The sequence below is a fragment of the Hypanus sabinus genome, chromosome X1, assembly GCF_030144855.1.
Source record: "Hypanus sabinus isolate sHypSab1 chromosome X1, sHypSab1.hap1, whole genome shotgun sequence".
Classification (NCBI taxonomy): Eukaryota; Metazoa; Chordata; class Chondrichthyes; order Myliobatiformes; family Dasyatidae; genus Hypanus; species Hypanus sabinus.
The window spans coordinates 30,346,613-30,370,118 of NC_082738.1; the positions used below are offsets into that span (position 1 = coordinate 30,346,613).

Here is a 23,506-nt window from a genome sequence, read left to right on the forward strand (position 1 = left end):
GATGGGATGATGACAAAGGAACCCCCATACATTTGCTAGTTTTGTCCTTACCAAGGGTGTCTCGAAGTAGGGCTGGCTAGCTGTCCACGGCTGGGGCATGGCACTGTAGACAGGGTAGTGCTGCTGAGTACTGAACACCGGCTGCAGAAACAGCTGGGAGGAGAAGGCTTGCTGACTGTGCGGGGGGTACAAGCCCTCTAACCCCCTATAGCCATTCTTTGGAAAGAAGGTGTTGATGGCCATGGGTTTCGCCTTTATCCGTGCCTGTTTGGGGTGGGGGGGGGGGGGGGGGGGAGGAAGAGAAGAGCAGCTGGGATGGTTAACATGGACCTTAATCTCTGTACATACCCAACTTCATTTTGTCCCCCGTTTGCAACTCAGTTCCCCTCTCACACACACTCCACCGTTTCTCCAATGCCCCATGCACTCCATATGCTTACTCACCCACCCATACTCTTAATCTGGGTCTCTCCCCCACCTCCCCGCTTTGGCTCCATGCTCCACCTGCACCAAGGAAAGCATTCTATCTGGATACATCACAGCTTGGTACAGCAACTGCTCTGTCCGTGTCTGCGGAGAGTTGTAGACACAACTCAGTACATCAGAGAAACCAGCCTCCCCTCCATGGACTCTGTCTACACTTCTCACCGTCTCAGTGAAACAGACAGAATCATCAAAGACCCCACCCACCCCAGACATTCTCTCTTCTACCCCTCCCATTGGGCAGAAGATACAAAAGCCTGTAAGCATGTTCCAGCAGGCTGAAGGACAGTTTCTACCCCATGTTATCTGACTACTGAACAGACATCTTGTATGAAGAGATGGACCCTTGGTTGGCCTTGCAATCTATCTTATGGCCTCGCACCTTATTGTCTACCTGCACTGCACTTCCTCTGTAACTGTGACACTTTATTCTGCATTCTGTTATACCTTGTTCTACCGCAACACACTGTGTAATGATCTCATCTGAATGAACAGTATGAAAGACAAGTTGTGTACTGTGTCTTGATACACATGACAATAATAAACCAACTCCAATCTGTAAAGGAAAATGAACTTGGATAGGATATCAAAGTTTTTAAGATAGAAATCTGCTTCACGAGATCCTGTTAAATGTCACCCTGTCCCATTTCTCATGCCCTGTGCCAGCTGGCATCTACTAGGATGGGACACTCACCAAAATTGGCTTTCCCTGGAAGGTCTTCACTTCCTCACGCAGATATCGAAAGGCCTGTTGGGGGGGGGGGGGGGGGGAGGGAGAGAGAGGGTGTGTGTGTGGGTAGAGACACACACAAAAGACACAGAGGCACAGCGGTAGAGGGGAGTGGGGTGAAAGACAAATTATATATGCTCACTGTCAACACCATTGCACCTCCTTCAAGCCTCAAAGGAATCTCAGAACAGAGCAACAATGGGAAGTGGGGTAGGAGAGCAATGGGCAGTTTGGGAAGATTAATGAGGTAGAGGGAACTAGAAAGGCAGCTGAGGGTAGGGGCAGGGTGGTGAGAACTGAGGTGTGCGGGGGGAATGGGGTGGGATCTGGGAAGGCAGTGGGGGTGGACAGCACAAGAAGAACTGGCAATCGGGTGAAGGGGGAAGAGAACTGGGAAGGCAGGCGCGAGTAGGGGCAGAGGGATGAGAACAGGGACGGCGAGCAAGGGGATGGGGGAGAACCAGAAAGCGGGCAGGGAAGAAAGGGTACGGTGAATAAAGACTGGGAAGGCAGTCGGGGGAGGGCTGGGAAGGTGAGGTGGTCAGGGGTGAAATCAGGACCCTGGGTTGTACTTACCTGCTGGGCATCACTGTCGGTCTGGAATGTGATATACCAGCTGTTATTGTGGGCGAACTCACAGTTGATCACATTTGGGCAGCTGTCACTGTTGAATAATGCCTGGACATCCTGGAAACAGGCATAAGATGGACGGGGTTACCAGTTAGAGTAGGAGACGTCCTCTGAGACCACACACTGCCCCCTCCTTCCCCCAAAATGCAGACGCCATTCTGCCTGTGTAATTGTATTAACGTGCATTTGAGGACCTATGATATCAAGGACATTAAGGACATGTATACAGCAATGTGCTGGAAAAGGGCCAGTAATATCATAAAAGATCACACCCACCCTGCTCTCATCAGGACAGAGCCCACATAGAATCCACACCCAAGACAACCAGACTCAAAAACATTCACGTTCCCAAAGCAGTAAGGCTGATCAATACCCTATCCACTAATCCACCTCTCCACACCCCAAACAACCATTCATCATTTCTTGCCAGTTTCCTTATGTACAGACACTCCTGGTGCCTAGTGTCAGTTTATGGACATACAATCTATGTATACAAGTCATCCTATGTATTTATTGCATTGGTTTTTATTGTATTCTTTATCTTGACGTGTTTTTTTTGCTGCATTAGGTTCAGAGTAACAACCATTTTTTTTCTCCTTTACACTTGTGTATTGGAAGCGACCTTAAACAATCTTGAAGTTTGTTTTGTAACAGCAGAGTGTACCTCCATGTTAGTGTCATTGGAAAGTGTGAATGGGTATTACACTAAAGTTTGTGAACCTTTTGCAATTGATGAAGATCAGACCACACTTAATTAATGCAGAGAAACAGGTAATTGAAAAGAAAAGGAATCACAAACCTTTTCTTGCAACTGTATCTGCGTTAGTGTGTGGTTAGAAAAAAGTGTGTATGTTCAAAGTAAATTTATTATGTTACCATATACCACATTAAGGTTCATCTTGTGGACATTGAAATAAAAACAGATATACAACTGACTTTACAAAAAGACCATACATGAACAAATACTGAAATAACTAAGGTGCAAATAAAAATACTGAGAACGTGAGTCACAGAGCCTTTGAAAAGGAGTACAGAGGTTGTGAAGTTATCCACACTGGTTCAGGAGCTCGTTGAGTTCAGGATTATAATTCTCCCTGAACCTGGTGCCTCGGGACCCAAGGCTTCTGGTAGTAGCGAGGGGCACTGTCTGGATGATGGATGCTGCTTTCTTGCGGCAGGGCTCCATGTAAACTTGCTCAAATGTGGGGAGGGCTTTGCCTGCGATAGCCTGCACCACATCTACTTTCTATAGACTTCCCTGTTCCTAGGCATTGATGTTTCCATAACAGGCTGTGATGCAACCAGTCCCATGTCCCTCTAAACTTTTCCTATCCATGTACTTGTCCAAGTGTCATTTATACATCGTTAATATAGCTGCCTCAATCACTTCCTCAGGCAGTTCATTCCATATACAGACCACCCACTGGGTGAAAAAGATGCTTCTCAGATTCCCTTTGAATCTCTCCCCCTTCAGCTTAAACATGCGCCCTCTGGTTTTGGGTTCCCCTACCCTGATGGATAAAGACTGTGACCACCTACCTTAAAATCTCATGGTTTCATAAAACTCTCGTCAGGTCACCCCTCAGCTTCCTTTGCTCCAGGAAAACAATCTGAGGCTGTCCAGTCTCTCCTAATAACATAAGCCCTCTGGTCCTGGTGAATGTTTCCTGTATCCCCTCCAGCTCGATCCCATTCTTCCCATTGCTGGGAGATCAAAACTGCACACAATACTCCCTTGACCACATCCCAACAGTATGTGGTAGAACACCCCAGTGTATGGATGAGGGCTAGAATATAGGGGAGGTAGTTGGTGGGAATGCGGGGAGAAGTAAACAAAATGAAGCCAAAATAGGATTAGTAAACCCAATAGCATGAATGGCAGCGATACTTCACTACCAGATGAACTCAATGCCTTTTATGCACGCTTTGAAAGGGCGAATGTAACTGCAGCTGTGAAGGTCCCTGCTGCACCTGATGACCCTGTGATCTCTGTCTCAGAGGCCAATGTTAGGCTGTCTGTAAAGAGAGTGAACCCACGCAAGGCAGAAGGTCCCAATGGAGGACCTGGTAAGGCTCTGAAAACCTGTGCCAACCGACTGGTGGGAGTATTCAAGGACACTTTCAACCTCTCACTGCTACGGGCGGAAGTTCCCATTTGCTTCAAAAAGGCAACAATTATACCAAGAAGAATAACGTGGGCTGCCTTAATGACTATCACCCAGTAGCACTCACATCTACGGCGATGAAATGCTTTGAGAGGTTGGTCATGACTAGACTGAACTCCTGCCTCAGCAAGGACCTGGACCCATTGCAATTTGCCTATTGCCACAGTAGGTCAATGGTGGACACAATCTCAATGGCTCTCCACATGGCTTTAGACTACCTGGACGACACAAACACCTATGTCAGGATGCTGGTCATTGACTATAGTTCAGTATTTAACACCATCATTCCCACAACCCTGACTGATAAGTTACAGAACCTGGGCCTCTGTACCTCTCTCTGCAATTGGATCCTTGACTTCCTAACCGGAAGACCACAATCTGTGCGGATTGGTGATAATGTATCCTTTTCGCTGACGATCAACACCGATGCACCTCAAGGGTGTGTGCTTAGCCCACTGCTCTACTCACTCTATACCTATGACTGTGTGGCTAGGCGTAGCTCAAATACCATTTATAAATTTGCTGACAATGCAAGCATTGTTGGTAGAATCTGAGGTGGTGACGAGAGGGTGTACAGAGTGAGATATGCCAACTAGTGGAGTGGTGCCACAGCAACAATCTGGCACTCAACGTCAGTAAGATGAAAGAGCTGATTGTGGACTTCAGGAAGGGTAAGATGAAGGAACACATACCAATCCTCATAAAGGGATCAGAGGTGGAGAGAGTGAGCAGTTTCAAGTTCCTGGTTGTCAAGATCTCTGAGGTCCTAACCTGATCCCAACATATCGATGCAGTTACAAAGAAGGCAAGACAGTGACTATACTTCATTAGGAGTTTGAAGAGATTTGGCTTGTCAACAGATACACTCAAAAACTTCTATAGATATACTGCAGAGAGCATTTTGACAGGCTGCATCACTGTCTGGTATGGGGGGAGAGAGGTGGGTGGCTCTACTGCACAGCACTGAGAGAAGCTGCAGTGGGCTGTAAATTTAATCGGCTCCATCTTGGGTACTCGCCTACAAAGTACCCAGGACATCTTCAAGGAGCGGTGTCTCAGGCAGTGTTCATTATTAAGGACCCCCAGCACCCAGGGCATGCCCTTTTCTCACTGTTATCATCAGGTAGGAGGTACAGAAGCCTGAAGGCACACACTCAGCAATTCAAAAACAGCTTCTTCCCCTCTGCCATCCAATTCCTAAATGGACATTGAACCTGTGAACACTACCTCACTTTTTAAAATATATATTATTTCTGTTTATACATAATTTTAATCTATTCAAAATATATCTGTACTGCAATTGATTAGCTTATCTTTTTTTAAAATTCTATATTAAGTGCTGTTGGTAAGTTAACAATGCCGGTGATAATGAACCTGATTCTGACACTGGCGAGGCTAGTGCCCATGATGGAGTTGGCTGAGTTTGCAACCCTTGGCAGCTTTTTCTGATCCTATGGAGAGGCCACCCACCCCCATACCAGATGCTGATACAACCAATTAGCATGTTCTCCATGGTACACCTGTGGAAATTTGCTTGTCTTTAGTGACATACCAAAACCCCTCAAAGTCATAATGAAATACAGCTGCTGTCGTGCCTTCTTTATAATCACACCAATATGTTGGACCCAGGATAGATCTTTAGAGATGAAGACACGCAAGAACTTGAAACTACTCACCCTTTTCACTGCTGATACCCCGATAAGAACTGCTGTGTGCTCCCTTGCCTTCCCCTTCCTGAAGTCCACAATCAACTTCTTGGTCTAATTGACAATGAGCGCAAGGTTGATGTTGTGGCACCACTCAACCAGCTGATCTGTCTCACTCCTGTACGCCTTCTTGTCACCGTCCAAGATTCTGCCAACAGTTATGTCAACAGCAAATTCGTAGATGGCATTGTGTAATGAACAAGATTTGATTGGTGAGTTTAAGGTAAGTGAATACTTGGGAGGCAGTGATCATAATATGATAAATTCACTCTGTAGTTTAAAAGGGAGAAGCTAAAGTCAGATGTATCAGTATTACAGTGGAGTAAAGGGAACAGTGCCATGAGAGACAAACTAGCCAAAGTTGATTGGAAGAGGACACCATCAGGGATGACAGCAGAACAGCAATTACTGGAGTTCAAAAGGCACTGGACTGGTTCATCCCAAAGAAGAAACAGCATTCTAAATGGAGGATGAGGCAACAAGGAAGTCAAGGACAGCATAAAAAGAGGGCTGAAAATATATTTATTTTATTTAATTAGTGATACAGCATGAAAAAGGTCCTTCCAGTTGCACCACCCAGCAACCCTACATTTAACCCTAGCCTAGTAGTCACTACAGCACAGAGATCACTACAGCACAGAAACAGGCCTTTCAGTCCATCCAGTCTGTGCTGAACTATTACTCTACCTAGTCCCATCGACAAGTGTGCAGAGCACAACATTTTATACCCCTCCCATCCATGTACCTATCCAAATTTCTCTTAAACATTGAAATCGACCCCATAGGATCTATATAGCCCAAGTCTCTGAGTGACATGTCCTGTAAATTGACAATAGACAATAGGTGCTGGAGTAGGCCATTTGGCTCTTGGAGCCAGCACCGCCATTCAATGTGATCATGGCTGATCATCCACAATCAGTACCCTTTTCCTGCCTTCTCCTCATATCCCTTGACTCCGCTATCTTTAAGAGCTCCAACTCTTTCTTGGAAGCATCCAGAGAACTGGCCTCCACTGCCTTCTGAGGCAGAGCATTCCACAGATCCACAACTCTCTGGGTGAAAAAGTTTTTCCTCAACTCCGTTCTAAATGGCCTACCCCTTATTCTTAAACTGTGGCCTCTGGTTCTGGACTCCCCCAACATTAGGAACATGTTTCCTTCCTCTAGCGTGTCCAATCACTTAATAATCTTATATGTTTCAATCAGATCCCCTCTCATCCTTCTAAATTCCTGTGTAAACAAGCCCAGTTGCTCAACATATGACAGTCCCACCATCCTGGGAATTAACCTCGTGACCCTACGCTGCATTCCCTCAATAGCAAGAATGTCCTTCCTCAAATTTGGAGACCAAAACTGCACACAATACTCCAGGTGGGGTCTCACCAGGGCCCTGTACCTCTTTGGAGAAGGACCTCTTTGCTCCTATACTCAACTCCCCCTATTATGAAGGCCAACACGCCATTAGCTTTCTTCACTGCTTACTTTCAGTGACTGTTGAACAAGGACAACTAGATGGTGCATGGGTGTTATCGGCTCAAACAAGCTCAGCAGTGTGCTGACGAAAGTATTCGTACAGTCCAAATTGTTATTCCACTGATTGAACACTGGAGGGCAGCACCAACAGAAGGGACCAGCCACCAAACCAGCATTAAGGACACATTACACTGCCTCCAGCATCTCATCTCCTGGACTGCTACAACAGTCCATGCCTAATCAAATTTACTACATCACCCTTGATGCCAAACAACTGAACCTTCTTGACCAGCCTCATATGCAGGAGCTTGTCAAATGCCTTGCTAAAGTCCACGTAGACAACATCCACTGCCTTCCCTTCATCAACTTTCCTGGCAACTTTAGACATGACCTACTATGCAAAAAGCCACACTGACTATCCCTAATCAATGCAAATACTCATACATCCAGTCCCATAGAACACCTTCCCACTACTGATGTCAGGCTCAGCGACCTATAATTTCCTGTCTTATTCTTTTAGCCTTTCTTAAAACAATGGAACAACATTAGCTATCCTCTAATCCTCTGGCAGCTCACGTTTTAAATATCTCTGCTAAGGCCCCTGCAATTTCTGCATTTCCTCCCACAGGATCAGAGGGAACACCTTGACAAGCCCTAGGGACTTGTCTCAAGACAGCAAACACATCCTCCTCTGTAATCTGTACAGTTCCTGAGTTCCTTCTTAAATGTTCTTTTGCGTTTTTTATTATCTATAAGCACCTTATTTTTTCCTACCTGCCTATACAGTACCAGCTATGCACCTCCTTTTTCTTAAACAGGGCCTCAATATCTCACAAAAACCAAGGTTCCCTAAACTTGTTACCCTTGCTTTTTATTCTGATAAGCACATACAAACTTTGTACAGTCAGCCCTCCTCATCTGCGAGTTCCACCTGCGCAAATTCAACCAACTACGAATCGAGAAAGCCCTGAAGTGCTCTTCCAGCACTCGTACTTCGAGCATGTACAGACTTTTTTTCTTGTCGTTATTCCATAAATAATGCAGTATAACTATTTACATAGCATTTACATTGTATTACGTATTATAAATAATGTAGAGATGATTTAAAGTATACGGGAGGATGTGCGTAGGTTATCGTGGATTGGGATCGAAAAAAATCAGAAGTTCCCTTACTAAGTAAGTCAGAACTGCTACATCCAGTATTATTTAGCGTCAGTCAAGCATTTGCCTTAGAAAATAGTATATATTTTACCTTTCTATGCATATAAAACACTTAAGAAACATATGTATTCCAATAAGTAAACCACTACGTTGCTTAGTAATAATTGTAGCTTTCATAGCCTTTCTCATTTTATCCTTTAAAATTGTTCTGATCATTGACCAACTGTAGCCTAACACTTTTCTAATGACAGATGGCGTTTCACTTCTTTCCAATCGCTTTATTATTTCTACTTTATTTTCAATCGTGATCAGGATTATTTTCATGAACAGAAACGCCGTGGATTCAGAGCTCGGCCGCCAGGTCCTAAGTTCCACCGCGTTGAGCCAGGTTAAATAACAGACTTGAGCATCCGCGTCTTTTGGTATCTGCAAGGGGTCCCGGAACCAATCCCTTGTGGTTAAGGAGGGCCGACTGTACTCTCAAAATTTCACTTTTGAAGGCCTCCTACTTGCCAAGCACCTTTACCCGAAAACCACCTCTCCCAATCCACACGTTGCATCCTTTCTCCAATCTAGAATCTCAACATGAAGATTAGAACTATCCTTTCCAAACTAATGGCATTACGATCACTGGATGCAAGGTGTTCCCCTACACAAACTTCTGTCACCTGCCCTGTCTCACTCCGTAATAGGAGATCTAGTATCACACACTCTCTAGTTGGGACTTCCCTGTACACATTTGACAAGCTATATCCCATCCAGTCATTTTACAGTATGGCAGCCCCAGTCAATATGTGGAAAGTTAAAATCACTTACCATCACAACCTTATGTTTCTTCCAACAGCCTGCAATCCCTCTTCAAATTTGTTCCTCTAAATCCCCTGGACCATTGGGTGGTCTATTATATAATCCCATTAACGTTGTCATACCTTTCTTATTCCTCAGTTCTACCCATAAAGTCTCATTAGATGAGCTCTCCGGTCTGTCCTGATTGAGCACTGCCGTGACGTTTTCCCTGACTAGTAATGCCCCCCTTTAATCCCTCCTGCTCTGTCACATCTAAAACAACGGGATCCCGGGACACTGAGCTGCCAGTCCTGCCCCGTCTGCAACCAAGCCTCACTAATGGCTGCAACGTCACAATTCCACATGCATAGTAGTTAGCACGATGCAATTACAGCTCAGGGCATTGGAGTTCACTATGCTACTGTGGCAAAAATTATAGAGCAAGAATTAGTTGGAAGGTAGAGGATGGGAAGCTTTTAAAAAAAACTAAAAAAGCCATAAGAAAGATGAAATACTAAGGTTACCTAGATATATACAGGTATCCCTCTCTTTTCGAAAGTTCGCTTTATGCCATTTTGCTTTTACGGAAGACCTACATCAGTACCTGTTTTCGTTAACTAAAAGAAATCCGAAGAAGATTTTCACTTTTATGAAAGAAGGCAAAAAGCGAAAATAGCGTTTAGTGTTTGTTTTGCAGTGAGCCGTTCTAGAGGCAGCACACACCCCGAGCAGTGACAGTGATGCCGCCAAGCTCCTTCCCCGGGAACTACACTCAGCATCAAGCCACCATAGCTTTGAACTGTGTCTGTGAGCATCTGTGCTTTATCCCAATTTACTTTGTGCATCCGTTAGAAAGAGGAGTCCTAAGGTATCAGAAAAGCCTGAGAGCTCATAAGGGTGTTATGCTTAGTGTAAATCTGGATGTAATTAAGTATTTTGATCGTGGTGAACAAAATAAAGACATTGTGCTTGCATTGAACTTAGGCTACGTCCACACTAGACCGGATGATTTTGAAAACACTGGTTTCGCGTAACAACTATAGGCGTCCACAACAAGCGTTTTTTGAAAATACCTCTGTCCACATTAAAATGGGTATTTGGGCGAATTTCCTCCTACTGGGCATGCGCAGGACACATCTACAGAAAACAAGCAACATGCTTGGTGTTGAATCTCGCTGTGAAAGTGCGTGTTTGTAGTTACAGACTAGAAAAACTTAAAAGGAAATTGCCAAATGACAGACAGCTGTTGGCTCTCGCGCAGGGTACTTAAAAACTAATACTGGAGCATATGGAGGCAACCGACAGGGAGTTCACTGACAGTATGACCGGCTGATGACGAACATTGAAAAACTAACTCTGTTGCATTAATAAAGCTCCTTGTTAAATGTATAAAACATGTCTGCACCAGTATTATCTTGTATTTCCATACAATGTTACATTAGGCTGTTACACATCTATTGTCAGAGAAGTACTTGCATAAATAGGTAAACCACCTTCATACGAGCAAGGACAGAAAACAGGGCAAAGTGAGTATACTTATTTATTCAGTAAGTTATGGGTCAAAGTATTTGGTGAGTACATTTCTAACTCTTCTGGCTTCAGTCTTGTTGCCGTCTGTTCTGAAATTGTTAGGTCGTGTGGGTGGTTGCGTTCAAGAAGACAATGAAATGCCGCCATCTGTTCCAGCATGTCATGACAGTATTTCTAGAAAATCTCCAGTTACCCCGTCCACATTACTCTGCCCAACCGCCGTTTTCAAATTTATACACTCTGGAAGGCGTTTTAGAAAAGCTCCATTTTCGGGGGAGGAAAACGCCGTTTCATGTGGATGGAGGGTCAAAACAAAGAGAAAAAAGCTTCAGTTACAGATTTATCCAGTCTAGTGTGGACGTAGCCTTAAAAGTTACTGGAGAGTGCTGCGGTTGATACTGAAGCTACTGAAAAGTTCCCAGTAGAACTGAAGAAAATAATTACAGAAGGTGCTTATTCGTATAAGCAAGTGTTTAACTGTGATAGAACTGCAATTTATTGAAAAAAATTGCTGAGCAAGACATTTATTTCAATAGAAGAAAAGCAGGCTAAGGAACACAAGACATCGAAGCCTGCTTTTACTGTACACTAGTGTTATTTTAGGATTTATGCATTATTTGGTATGATTTGGTAGGTTATTTTTTGGGTCTGGGAACACTCAAAAATTCTTCCCATATAAAATAATGGTAATTGCTTCTTCACTTTACAACATTCCGGCTTACGAAAGGTTTCATAGGAATGCTCTACTTTCGGATAGTGGGGGAAGCCTGTATATCTATACACAAAAATAAAAGGAAACCAAAACTTTTTCAGATGTATAAAGGGTAAAACAGAGGTGAAAGTGGATATTGGACTCCTGGAGAAATATAACGAGAAACAAAGAAATGACAGCTAGTATGTTGTGTCATCCTTCACTGTTGTCATCAGTAGTGTCTCTCAGGAGGCAGAAGTCACTATTACTCAGAAGGTGCTTGGGAAGCTGAAAGATCTGAAGATACACAAGTCACCTGGACCAGACGGACTACACCCCAGAGTTGTGAAAGAGGTAACTGAAGGCATCGTGGAGGCATTAGCAATGATCTTTCAAAAATCATTACATTGTGGAAAGGTTCTGAAGGACTGAAAAATTGTAAATGTCACTCCACCTTTAAGGGAGAGGCACAAAATACAGGAAATTATAGGCCAGTTAGCCTGACTTCAGTGATTGGCAAGATGTTGGAGTCCATTCTTAAGGATGAAATGTCAGGGTACTTGGAAGCACATGATAAAATAGATAGAAGTCAACATACTTTCCCTAACTTGGAAATTTTACCTGACAAATGTGTTGGAATTCTTTGAGAAAATAACAAGCAGGATAGACAAAATAAAATTGGTTGATGTTGTGTATTTGGATCTTCAGTGGCCTTTGACAAGGTGCCACACGAGGCTGCCGAACAAGACAAGTGTGCATATTACAAAAAAAGATACTAGTATGGATAGATTGGCTGACTGCAGAGGCAAAGAGTGGGAATAAAGGGAGCCTTTTCTGTTTGGCTACTGGGGACTAGTGATTTTCCACAGGGGTCTGTGTTGGGACCGATTCTTTTCACATTATAGGTTAATGATTTGGATGATGAAATTGACGGCTTTGTGGGCAAGGTAGCAAATAACAGATAGGTGGAGGGGCAGGAAATTTGCAGAAGGACGGAGAAATTAGGAGAATGGGCCAAGAAGCGGCAGATGGAACAGAGATTAGGGAAGTGTATGGTCATGCATAGAACACTACAGCACAATACAGGCCCTTTGACATACAATGTTGTGCCAACAATTTATTTAAGTTTGCTGCCAACAGCACTGCTGTTGGCCAAATCAAAAGAGGCGACAAATCAGTATACAGGAAGATTGAAAATCTGGTTGAATAGTGCCACAAAACCAACTTATCACTCAACATCAGCAAAAACAAAGAGCCAATTATTAACTGCAGGAGTAAGTCCATGAGTCAGTCCTCATTAAGGAATCAGTATTGCAGAGGGTCAGCAAATTTTAAGTTCCTTGGCATTATCATATTGGAGGATCTGTCCTGGGAACAGAATGCAAGTGTCATTACAGCAGCATCTCTTGCTTTCTTAGAAATTTGCAGATTCGGCATGTCATCTGAAACTTTGTTTCACAGTGGCCACTATCGTGACAGGTTGCATCATGGCCTGATAGGAAATGGCTGAAAGAAAAACCTACCAAAAGTGGTGGGTACAGCCCAGTCCATCACAGGAAAAACCCTTCCTACCATTGAGCACATCAACAAGAAGTGCCGTCAAAAGAAAGCAGCATCCATCAGCAAGAGGGTACAGAAGCCACAGCACCAGATTCAGGGATAGTTATTATTCTTCAACTGTCAGGCTCTTGACCCTGAGAGGATAACTTCACTCACCTCAACAGTGATCCAACCTATGGACTCACTTTCAAGGACTCTACAACTCTGTGTTTGTGATTTTTTTTAAAAACAAATATCTTGAATGTAGGAGGGTGGGTTAGTAAGTTTGCAGATGACACAAAGGTTGAGTTGTGGATAGTGTAGAAGATTGTCGTAAGTTCTAACAAAATACTGACAGGATGCAGAGCTGGAGGGGCAGATCGAATTCAACCCGGGAAAGTGTGAAGTGATTCATGTTATTCACTTTGGGAAGGTCAAATTTGAAGGCAGAATATACAGGGTTAATTAGCAGGATTCTTAACAGTCTGGAAGAACAGAGTCTCTCTTCCCATAATGGGAAGCAACATTATCTTCCACATCCACAGAATCACCTGTCTGCTCCTCTAACTATGGAAACCCCTATCACCACTGCACTCCACTTTATCCCACAAACCTTTTGAGCCCAAAGAGCCAGACTCAGTACCAGAGACCTGGTTGCTCCTGCTTTCCCCAGTAGGCCACAAACCCCCCTCCCCCGAAAAAGTACCTAAAGATGTACAGTCGGCCCTCCTTATCCAAGGGGGATTGGTTCCGGGACCCCACCCCCGTGGATACCAAAAAACGCGGATGCTCAAGTCCCTTATTTAACCTGTCTCAGTGCAGGTGGACTTCAGGACCTGGGGGAGCTCTGGACCCGTCGCCCGCGACTGCTGCTGAATCCGCAGTGTTTCTGTTCCGTTGACAGGAAGTGATCACGATTGAAAATGAAGTGGAAATAATGAAGTGATCGGAAAGAGGTGAAACGCCATCGGTCATTGGAAAAGTGTTAGGCTACAGTCGGTCAACGATCAGAACAATTTTAAAGGATAAAGTGAGAATAATGGACCATATGAAGGCCCTGCCCCGATGAAAACTACAATTAAGCAACACAGTGGTTTAATTATTGGAATACATACGTTTCTTAAGTGTTTTATATGCATAGAAAGGTAAAATATAATACTAATATATAGTACTAAGACAAATGTTTGACTAATTGACACTAAATAATTACGTACCAGATGTACCTGTTCCGATTTACGTACAAATCCGTCTTAAAGACTGCCTGTACTTTAAATCATCTCTAGATTACTTATAGTGCCTAATACAATGAAAAAGCAATGTAAATAGTTGTTACACTGTATTGTTTGGGGAATAATGGCAAGGGAAAAAAGTCTGTACATGTTCAAACAACGAGTGCTGGAGAGAGAACTTCTGTTTTTTTCAATCCCGATCCACGATAACCCACGCACATCCTCCCGGATACTTTAAATCATCTCTAGATTACTTATAATACCTAATACAATGTAACTGCTATGTAAATAGTTGTAATACTGTATTGTTTAGGGAATAATGACAAAAAAAAAAGAAAAAAGTCTGTACATGCTCAAACAGTAAGTGCTGGAGAGAGTGGTGCGGACAGCACATCTGTAGCTGTGAACTTCCCATGATTCTCAACATTTACAAAGCCAGGTATGTAAAAAGGGCCTGAAGGATCATTGGGGACCCAAGTCACCACCACAAACTGTTCCAGCTGCTACCATCCAGGAAATGGTACAGCACCATAAAAGCCAGGATCAACAGGCTTCAGGACAGCCTCTTCCAACAAGCCATCAGATTGCTTCATTCATAATGACACAATTGTATTTCTATACCAAAATGACTATCCTGTTGTATGTACTATTTATTATAAGTTACTTTCATTGTACATTGCACACATAGACAGAGACATAATGCAAATATTTTTATTTCTCATGTATGTGAAATTCAATTCATTTTCAAAAGTGAACTATTTGTTCACTTCCCTAGATGCTGCCTGACCTGCTGAGTTACTCCAGTATTTTGTGTGCTTTTGATTTCCAGCTTCTGTAGATTTTTCTTGTGCTTATGATATCTCAAGCATGCCTAAATAACATACACTTAAATGAAACAGACCACTTGAAAAATACTCAAAATAGTAAAATAGATAATACTGATGAGCATTTTATTACCTACCTGATAAAATGATTATAAACGATACATACTTTTCCATTTTGAGAAAATACCTCACACAACACACCTCCCTCCCCACCCCCCTTCTCTCACTCACCTCCACAGGTGTGGATTCAGGGACCTCCCGAAGTATGATAATGCACCGCTTATGATTTGGACGAGCTCTCTCCCCCTTCTCATCCACTTGAACCAACGGAGAAGCTGTACAGGGAAAAAGAGGGGGAACAGGTGAAGAAGGGAGCAAGTGGCAACGCTTGTGCTGGGAGACGGAGAGCCACTGGGACAGAGGTAACTATGACGGCCAGTATAAAGTGATCTTCACTGTCTCTGTTCCCAGAAGGGTCTGGAGAGAACTTCAATCTGTGAAACGGTGTGGAGGAAGCTTCACTGTGTCTGACCCCGGGAGTGTGTGATGGAACAGTGTGGAGAGAGATTCACTCTGTGTCTGACCCTGGGAGTGTGTGATGGGACAGTGTGGAGGGAGATTCACTCCGTGTCTGACACCGGGAGTGTGTGATGGGACAGTGTGGAGAGAGATTCACTCTGTGTCTGACCTTGGGAGTGTGTGATGGGACAGTATGGAGGAAGCTTGACTGTGTCTGACCCCGGGAGTGTGTGATGGGACAGTGTGGAGGGAGACTCACTCTCTGTCTGACCCTGGGAGTGTGTGATGGGACAGTGTGGAGGAAGCTTCACTGTGTCTGACCTTGGGAGTGTGTGAAGGGACAGTGTGGAGGGAGATTCACTCTCTGTCTGATCCCGGGAGTGTATGATGGGACAGTGTGGAGGGAGATTCACTCTGTGTCTGACACTGGGAATGTGTGATGGGACAGTGTGGAGGGAGATTCACTCTGTGTCTGATCCCGGGAGTGTGTGATGGGAACAGTGTGGAGGGAGATTCACACTGTGTCTGACCCTGGGAGTGTGTGATGGGACAGTGTGGAGGGAGATTCACTCTGTGTCTGATCCCGGGAGTGTATGATGGGACAGTGTGGAGGGAGATTCACTCTGTGTCTGACACTGGGAATGTGTGATGGGACAGTGTGGAGGGAGATTCACTCTGTGTCTGATCCCGGGAGTGTGTGATGGGACAGTGTGGAGGGAGATTCACTCTGTGTCTGACCCTGGGAGTGTGTGATGGGACAGAGTGGAGGGAGATTCACTCTGTGTCTGACCCTGGGAGTGTGTGATGGGACAGTGTGGAGAGAGATTCACTCTGTGTCTGACCTTGGGAGTGTGTGATGGGACAGTGTGGAGGGAGATTCACTCTGTGTCTGATCCCGGGAGTGTGTGATGGGACAGTGTGGAGGGAGATTCACTCTGTGTCTGACCTTGGGAGTGTGTGATGGGACAGTATGGAGGAAGCTTGACTGTGTCTGACCCCGGGAGTGTGTGATGGGACAGTGTGGAGGGAGACTCACTCTCTGTCTGACCCTGGGAGTGTGTGATGGGACAGTGTGGAGGAAGCTTCACTGTGTCTGACCTTGGGAGTGTGTGAAGGGACAGTGTGGAGGGAGATTCACTCTCTGTCTGATCCCGGGAGTGTGTGATGGGACAGTGTGGAGGGAGATTCACTCTGTGTCTGACCCTGGGAGTGTGTGATGGGAGAGTGTGGAGGGAGATTCACTCTGTGCCTGACACTGGGAGTGTGTGATGGGACAGTGTGGAGGGAGATTCACTCTGTGTCTGACCCTGGGAGTGTGTGATGGGACAGAGTGGAGGGAGATTCACTCTGTGTCTGATCCCGGGAGTGTGTGATGGGACAGTGTGGAGGGAGATTCACTCTGTGTCTGACCTTGGGAGTGTGTGATGGGACAGTATGGAGGAAGCTTCACTGTGTCTGACCCCGGGAGTGTGTGATGGGACAGTGTGGAGGGAGATTCACTCTGTGTCTGACCCTGGGAGTGTGTGATGGGACAGTGTGGAGGGAGATTCACTCTGTGTCTGACCCCGGGAGTGTGTGATGGGACGCGGTGGAGGGAGATTCATTCTGTGTCTGAACCTGGGAGTGTGTGATGGGACAGTGTGGAGGGAGATTCACTCTGTGTCTGACCTTGGGAGTGTATGATGGGACAGTATTGAGGAAGCTTCACTGTGTCTGACCCCGGGAGTGTGTGATGGGACAGTGTGGAGGGAGATTCACTCTGTGTCTGACCCCGGGAGTGTGTGATGGGACAGTGTGGAGGGAGATTCACTCTGTGTCTGACCCCGGGTGTGTGATGGGACAGTATGGAGGGAAATTCACTCTGTGCTCCTCTCTGCGAGTGTGTGATGGGACAGGATGGAGGGAGATTCACTCTGTGTCTGACCCTGGGAGTGTGTGATGGGATGGTGTGGAGGGAGATTCACTCTGTGTCTGACCCCGGGTGTGTGATCGGACAGGGTGGAGGGAGATTGTGTGTCTGACCCCGGGAGTGTGAGATGGGACGGTATGGAGGGAGATTCACTCTGTGTCTGACCCCGTGAGTGTGTGATGGGACAGTCTGCAGAGAGATTCACTCTGTGTCTGACCCCGGGAATGTGTGATGGGACGGTGCAGAGGGAGATTCACTCTGTGGCTGACCGCGGGAGTGTGTGATGGGACGGTGTGGAGGGAGATTCACTCTGTGTCTGACCCTGGGAGTGTGTGATGGGAACAGTGTGGAGGGAGATTCACACTGTGTCTGACCCTGGGAGTGTGTGATGGGACAGTGTGGAGGGAGATTCACTCTGTGTCTGATCCCGGGAGTGTATGATGGGACAGTGTGGAGGGAGATTCACTCTGTGTCTGACACTGGGAATGTGTGATGGGACAGTGTGGAGGGAGATTCACTCTGTGTCTGATCCCGGGAGTGTGTGATGGGACAGTGTGGAGGGAGATTCACTCTGTGTCTGACCCTGGGAGTGTGTGATGGGACAGAGTGGAAGGAGATTCACTCTGTGTCTGACCCTGGGAGTGTGTGATGGGACAGTGTGGAGAGAGATTCACTCTGTGTCTGACCTTGGGAGTGTGTGATGGGACAGTGTGGAGGGAGATTCACACTGTGTCTGACCCTGGGAGTGTGTGATGGGACAGTGTGGAGGGAGATTCACTCTGTGTCTGATCCCGGGAGTGTGTGATGGGACAGTGTGGAGGGAGATTCACTCTGTGTCTGACCTTGGGAGTGTGTGATGGGACAGTATGGAACAAGCTTGACTGTGTCTGACCCCGGGAGTGTGTGATGGGACAGTGTGGAGGGAGACTCACTCTCTGTCTGACCCTGGGAGTGTGTGATGGGACAGTGTGGAGGAAGCTTCACTGTGTCTGACCTTGGGAGTGTGTGAAGGGACAGTGTGGAGGGAGATTCACTCTCTGTCTGATCCCGGGAGTGTGTGATGGGACAGTGTGGAGGGAGATTCACTCTGTGTCTGACCCTGGGAGTGTGTGATGGGAGAGTGTGGAGGGAGATTCACTCTGTGCCTGACACTGGGAGTGTGTGATGGGACAGTGTGGAGGGAGATTCACTCTGTGTCTGACCCTGGGAGTGTGTGATGGGACAGTGTGGAGGGAGATTCACACTGTGTCTGACCCTGGGAGTGTGTGATGTGACAGTGTGGAGGGAGATTCACTCTGTGTCTGATCCCGGGAGTGTATGATGGGACACTGTGGAGGGAGATTCACTCTGTGTCTGACCTTGGGAGTGTGTGATGGGACAGTATGGAGGAAGCTTCACTGTGTCTGACCTGGGGAGTGTGTGATGGGACAGTGTGGAGGGAGATTCACACTGTGTCTGACACTGGGAGTGTGTGATGGGACAGTGTGGAGGGAGATTCACTCTGTGTCTGACCCTGGGAATGTGTGATGGGACAGTGTGGAGGGAGATTCACTCTGTGTCTGACCCCGGGAGTGCGTGATGGGACAGTGTGGAGAGAGATTCACTCTGTGTCTGACTTTGGGAGTGTGTGATGGGACAGTGTGGAGGGAGATTCACACTGTGTCTGACCCTGGGAGTGAGTGATGGGACAGTGTGGAGGGAGATTCACTCTGTGTCTGATCCCGGGAGTGTATGATGGGACAGTGTGGAGGGAGATTCACTCTGTGTCTGACACTGGGAATGTGTGATGGGACAGTGTGGAGGGAGATTCACTCTGTGTCTGATCCCGGGAGTGTGTGATGGGACAGTGTGAAGGGAGATTCACTCTGTGTCTGATCCCGGGAGTGTGTGATGGGACAGTGTGGAGGGAGATTCACTCTGTGTCTGACCCTGGGAGTGTGTGATGGGACAGTATGGAGGAAGCTTCACTGTGTCTGACCCCGGGAGTGTGTGATGGGACAGTGTGGAGGGAGATTCACTCTCTGTCTGACCCCGGGAGTGTGTGATGGGACAGTGTGGAGGGAGATTCACTCTCTGTCTGACCCTGGGAGTGTGTGATGGGACAGTGTGGAGGGAGATTCACTCTGTGTCTGACCCCGGGAGTGTGTGATGGGACGCGGTGGAGGGAGATGCATTCTGTGTCTGAACCTCGGAGTGTGTGATGGGACAGTGTGGAGGGAGATTCACTCTGTGTCTGACCTTGGGAGTGTGTGATGGGACAGTATGGAGGAAGCTTCACTGTGTCAAACCCCGGGAGTGTGTGATGGGACAGTGTGGAGGGAGATTCACTCTGTGTCTGACCCCGGGAGTGTGTGATGGGACAGTGTGGAGGGAGATTCACTCTGTGTCTGACCCCGGGAGTGTGTGATGGGACAGTGTGGAGGGAGATTCACTCTGTGTCTGACCCTGGGAGTGTGTGATGGGACAGTGTGGAGGGAGATTCACTCTGTGTCTGACCCTGGGAGTGTGTGATGGGACAGTGTGGAGGGAGATTCACTCTGTGTCTGACCCCGGGAGTGTGTGATGGGACAGTGTGGAGGGAGATTCACTCTGTGTCTGACCCCGGGTGTGTGATGGGACAGTATGGAGGGAAATTCACTCTGTGCTCCTCTCTGCGAGTGTGTGATGGGACAGGATGGAGGGAGATTCAGTCTGTGTCTGACCCTGGGAGTGTGTGATGAGACAGGGTGGAGGGAGATTCACTCTGTCTCTGACCCTGGGAGAGTGTGGAGGGAGATTCACTCTGTGTCTGATCCCGGGAGTGTGTGATGGGACAGTGTGGAGGGAGATTTACTCTGTGTCTGACCCTGGGAGTGTGTGATGGGACAGAGTGGAGGGAGATTCACTCTGTGTCTGACCCTGGGAGTGTGTGATGGGACAGTGTGGAGAGAGATTCACTCTGTGTCTGACCTTGGGAGTGTGTGATGGGACAGTGTGGAGGGAGATTCACACTGTGTCTGACCCTGGGAGTGTGTGATGGGACAGTGTGGAGGGAGATTCACTCTGTGTCTGATCCCGGGAGTGTGTGATGGGACAGTGTGGAGGGAGATTCACTGTGTCTGACCCCGGGAGTGTGTGATGGGACAGTGTGGAGGGAGATTCACTCTCTGTCTGACCCTGGGAGTGTGTGATGGGACAGTGTGGAGGAAGCTTCACTGTGTCTGACCTTGGGAGTGTGTGAAGGGACAGTGTGGAGGGAGATTCACTCTGTGCCTGACACTGGGAGTGTGTGATGGGACAGTGTGGAGGGAGATTCACTCTGTGTCTGACCCTGGGAGTGTGTGATGGGACAGTGTGGAGGAAGATTCACACTGTGTCTGACCCTGGGAGTGTGTGATGTGACAGTGTGGAGGGAGATTCACTCTGTGTCTGATCCCGGGAGTGCATGATGGGACAGTGTGGAGGGAGATTCACTCTGTGTCTGACCTTGGGAGTGTGTGATGGGACAGTATGGAGGAAGCTTCACTGTGTCTGACCTGGGGAGTGTGTGATGGGACAGTGTGGAGGGAGATTCACTCTCTGTCTGACCCCGGGAGTGTGTGATGGGACAGTGTGGAGAGAGATTCACTCTGTGTCTGACTTTGGGAGTGTGTGATGGGACAGTGTGGAGGGAGATTCACACTGTGTCTGACCCTGGGAGTGAGTGATGGGACAGTGTGGAGGGAGATTCACTCTGTGTCTGATCCCGGGAGTGTATGATGGGACAGTGTGGAGGGAGATTCACTCTGTGTCTGACACTGGGAATGTGTGATGGGACAGTGTGGAGGGAGATTCACTCTGTGTCTGATCCCGGGAGTGTGTGATGGGACAGTGTGAAGGGAGATTCACTCTGTGTCTGATCCCGGGAGTGTGTGATGGGACAGTGTGGAGGGAGATTCACTCTGTGTCTGACCCTGGGAGTGAGTGATGGGACAGTGTGGAGGGAGATTCACTCTCTGTCTGACCCCGGGAGTGTGTGATGGGACAGTGTGGAGAGAGATTCACTCTGTGTCTGACTTTGGGAGTGTGTGATGGGACAGTGTGGAGGGAGATTCACACTGTGTCTGACCCTGGGAGTGAGTGATGGGACAGTGTGGAGGGAGATTCACTCTGTGTCTGATCCCGGGAGTGTATGATGGGACAGTGTGGAGGGAGATTCACTCTGTGTCTGACCTTCGGAGTGTGTGATGGGACAGTATGGAGGAAGCTTCACTGTGTCTGACCTGGGGAGTGTGTGATGGGACAGTGTGGAGGGAGATTCACTCTCTGTCTGACCCCGGGAGTGTGTGATGGGACAGTGTGGAGAGAGATTCACTCTGTGTCTGACTTTGGGAGTGTGTGATGGGACAGTGTGGAGGGAGATTCACACTGTGTCTGACCCTGGGAGTGAGTGATGGGACAGTGTGGAGGGAGATTCACTCTGTGTCTGATCCCGGGAGTGTATGATGGGACAGTGTGGAGGGAGATTCACTCTGTGTCTGACACTGGGAATGTGTGATGGGACAGTGTGGAGGGAGATTCACTCTGTGTCTGATCCCGGGAGTGTGTGATGGGACAGTGTGAAGGGAGATTCACTCTGTGTCTGATCCCGGGAGTGTGTGATGGGACAGTGTGGAGGGAGATTCACTCTGTGTCTGACCCTGGGAGTGTGTGATGGGACAGATGGAGGGAGATTCACTCTGTGTCTGACCCTGGGAGTGTGTGATGGGACAGTGTGGAGGGAGATTCACTCTGTGTCTGACCTTGGGAGTGTGTGATGGGACAGTATGGAGGAAGCTTCACTGTGTCTGACCCCGGGAGTGTGTGATGGGACAGTGTGGAGGGAGATTCACTCTCTGTCTGACCCTGGGAGTGTGTGATGGGACAGTGTGGAGAAAGCTTCACTGTGTCTGACCTTGGGAGTGTGTGATGGGACAGTGTGGAGGGAGATTCACTCTCTCTCTGATCCCGGGAGTGTGTGATGGGACAGTGTGGGGAGATTCACTCTGTGTCTGACCCTGGGAGTGTGTGATGGGAGAGTGTGGAGGGAGATTCTCTCTGTGCCTGACACTGGGAGTGTGTGATGGGACAGTGTGGAGGGAGATTCACTCTGTGTCTGATCCCGGGAGTGTGTGATGGGACAGTGTGGAGGGAGATTCACTCTGTGTCTGACCTTGGGAGTGTGTGATGGGACAGTATGGAGGAAGCTTCACTGTGTCTGACCCCGGGAGTGTGTGATGGGACAGTGTGGAGGGAGATTCACTCTGTGTCTGACCCCGGGAGTGTGTGATGGGACAGTGTGGAGGGAGATTCACTCTGTGTCTGACCCTGGGAGTGTGTGATGGGACAGTGTGGAGGGAGATTCACTCTGTGTCTGACCCCGGGAGTGTGTGATGGGACGCGGTGGAGGGAGATGCATTCTGTGTCTGAACCTGGGAGTGTGTGATGGGACAGTGTGGAGGGAGATTCACTCTGTGTCTGACCTTGGGAGTGTGTGATGGGACAGTATGGAGGAAGCTTCACTGTGTCTGACCCCGGGAGTGTGTGATGGGACAGTGTGGAGGGAGATTCACTCTGTGTCTGACCTTGGGAGTGTGTGATGGGACAGTATGGAGGAAGCTTCACTGTGTCTGACCCCGGGAGTGTGTGATGGGACAGTGTGGAGGGAGATTCACTCTGTGTCTGACCCCGGGTGTGTGATGGGACAGTATGGAGGGAAATTCACTCTGTGCTCCTCTCTGCGAGTGTGTGATGGGACAGGATGGAGGGAGATTCAGTCTGTGTCTGACCCTGGGAGTGTGTGATGGGACAGGGTGGAGGGAGATTCACTCTGTCTCTGACCCTGGGAGAGTGTGGAGGGAGATTCACTCTGTGTCTGACCCTGGGAGAGTGTGATGGGCGGTGTGGAGGGAGATTCACTCTGTGTCTGAACCTGGGAGTGTGTGATGGGCGGTGTGGAGGGAGATTCACTCTGTGTCTGACCCTGGGAGTGTGTGATGGGATGGTGTGGAGGGAGATTCACTCTGTGTCTGACCCCGGGTGTGTGATCGGACAGGGTGGAGGGAGATTGTGTGTCTGACCCCGGGAGTGTGAGATGGGACGGTATGGAGGGAGATTCACTCTGTGTCTGACCCC

The 23,506-nt window shown here is 47.6% G+C and overlaps 1 protein-coding gene across 3 annotated transcripts in view; it reads right to left on the minus strand.

Annotated features, from left to right (window-relative positions):
• Positions 1–23,506, minus strand: part of larp4ab (La ribonucleoprotein 4Ab) — a 119,882-nt gene that overhangs the window by 80,409 nt on the left and 15,967 nt on the right. For all 3 annotated transcript variants that reach the window (XM_059956197.1, XM_059956196.1, XM_059956195.1), the window contains 4 exons: positions 15,178–15,281; positions 1,790–1,900; positions 1,178–1,231; positions 52–264 (listed from right to left, as the gene is read on the minus strand). In XM_059956197.1, coding sequence (XP_059812180.1) covers positions 52–264; positions 1,178–1,231; positions 1,790–1,900; positions 15,178–15,281 — 482 coding nt within the window. The remainder of the gene's footprint in view (positions 1–51; positions 265–1,177; positions 1,232–1,789; positions 1,901–15,177; positions 15,282–23,506) is intronic.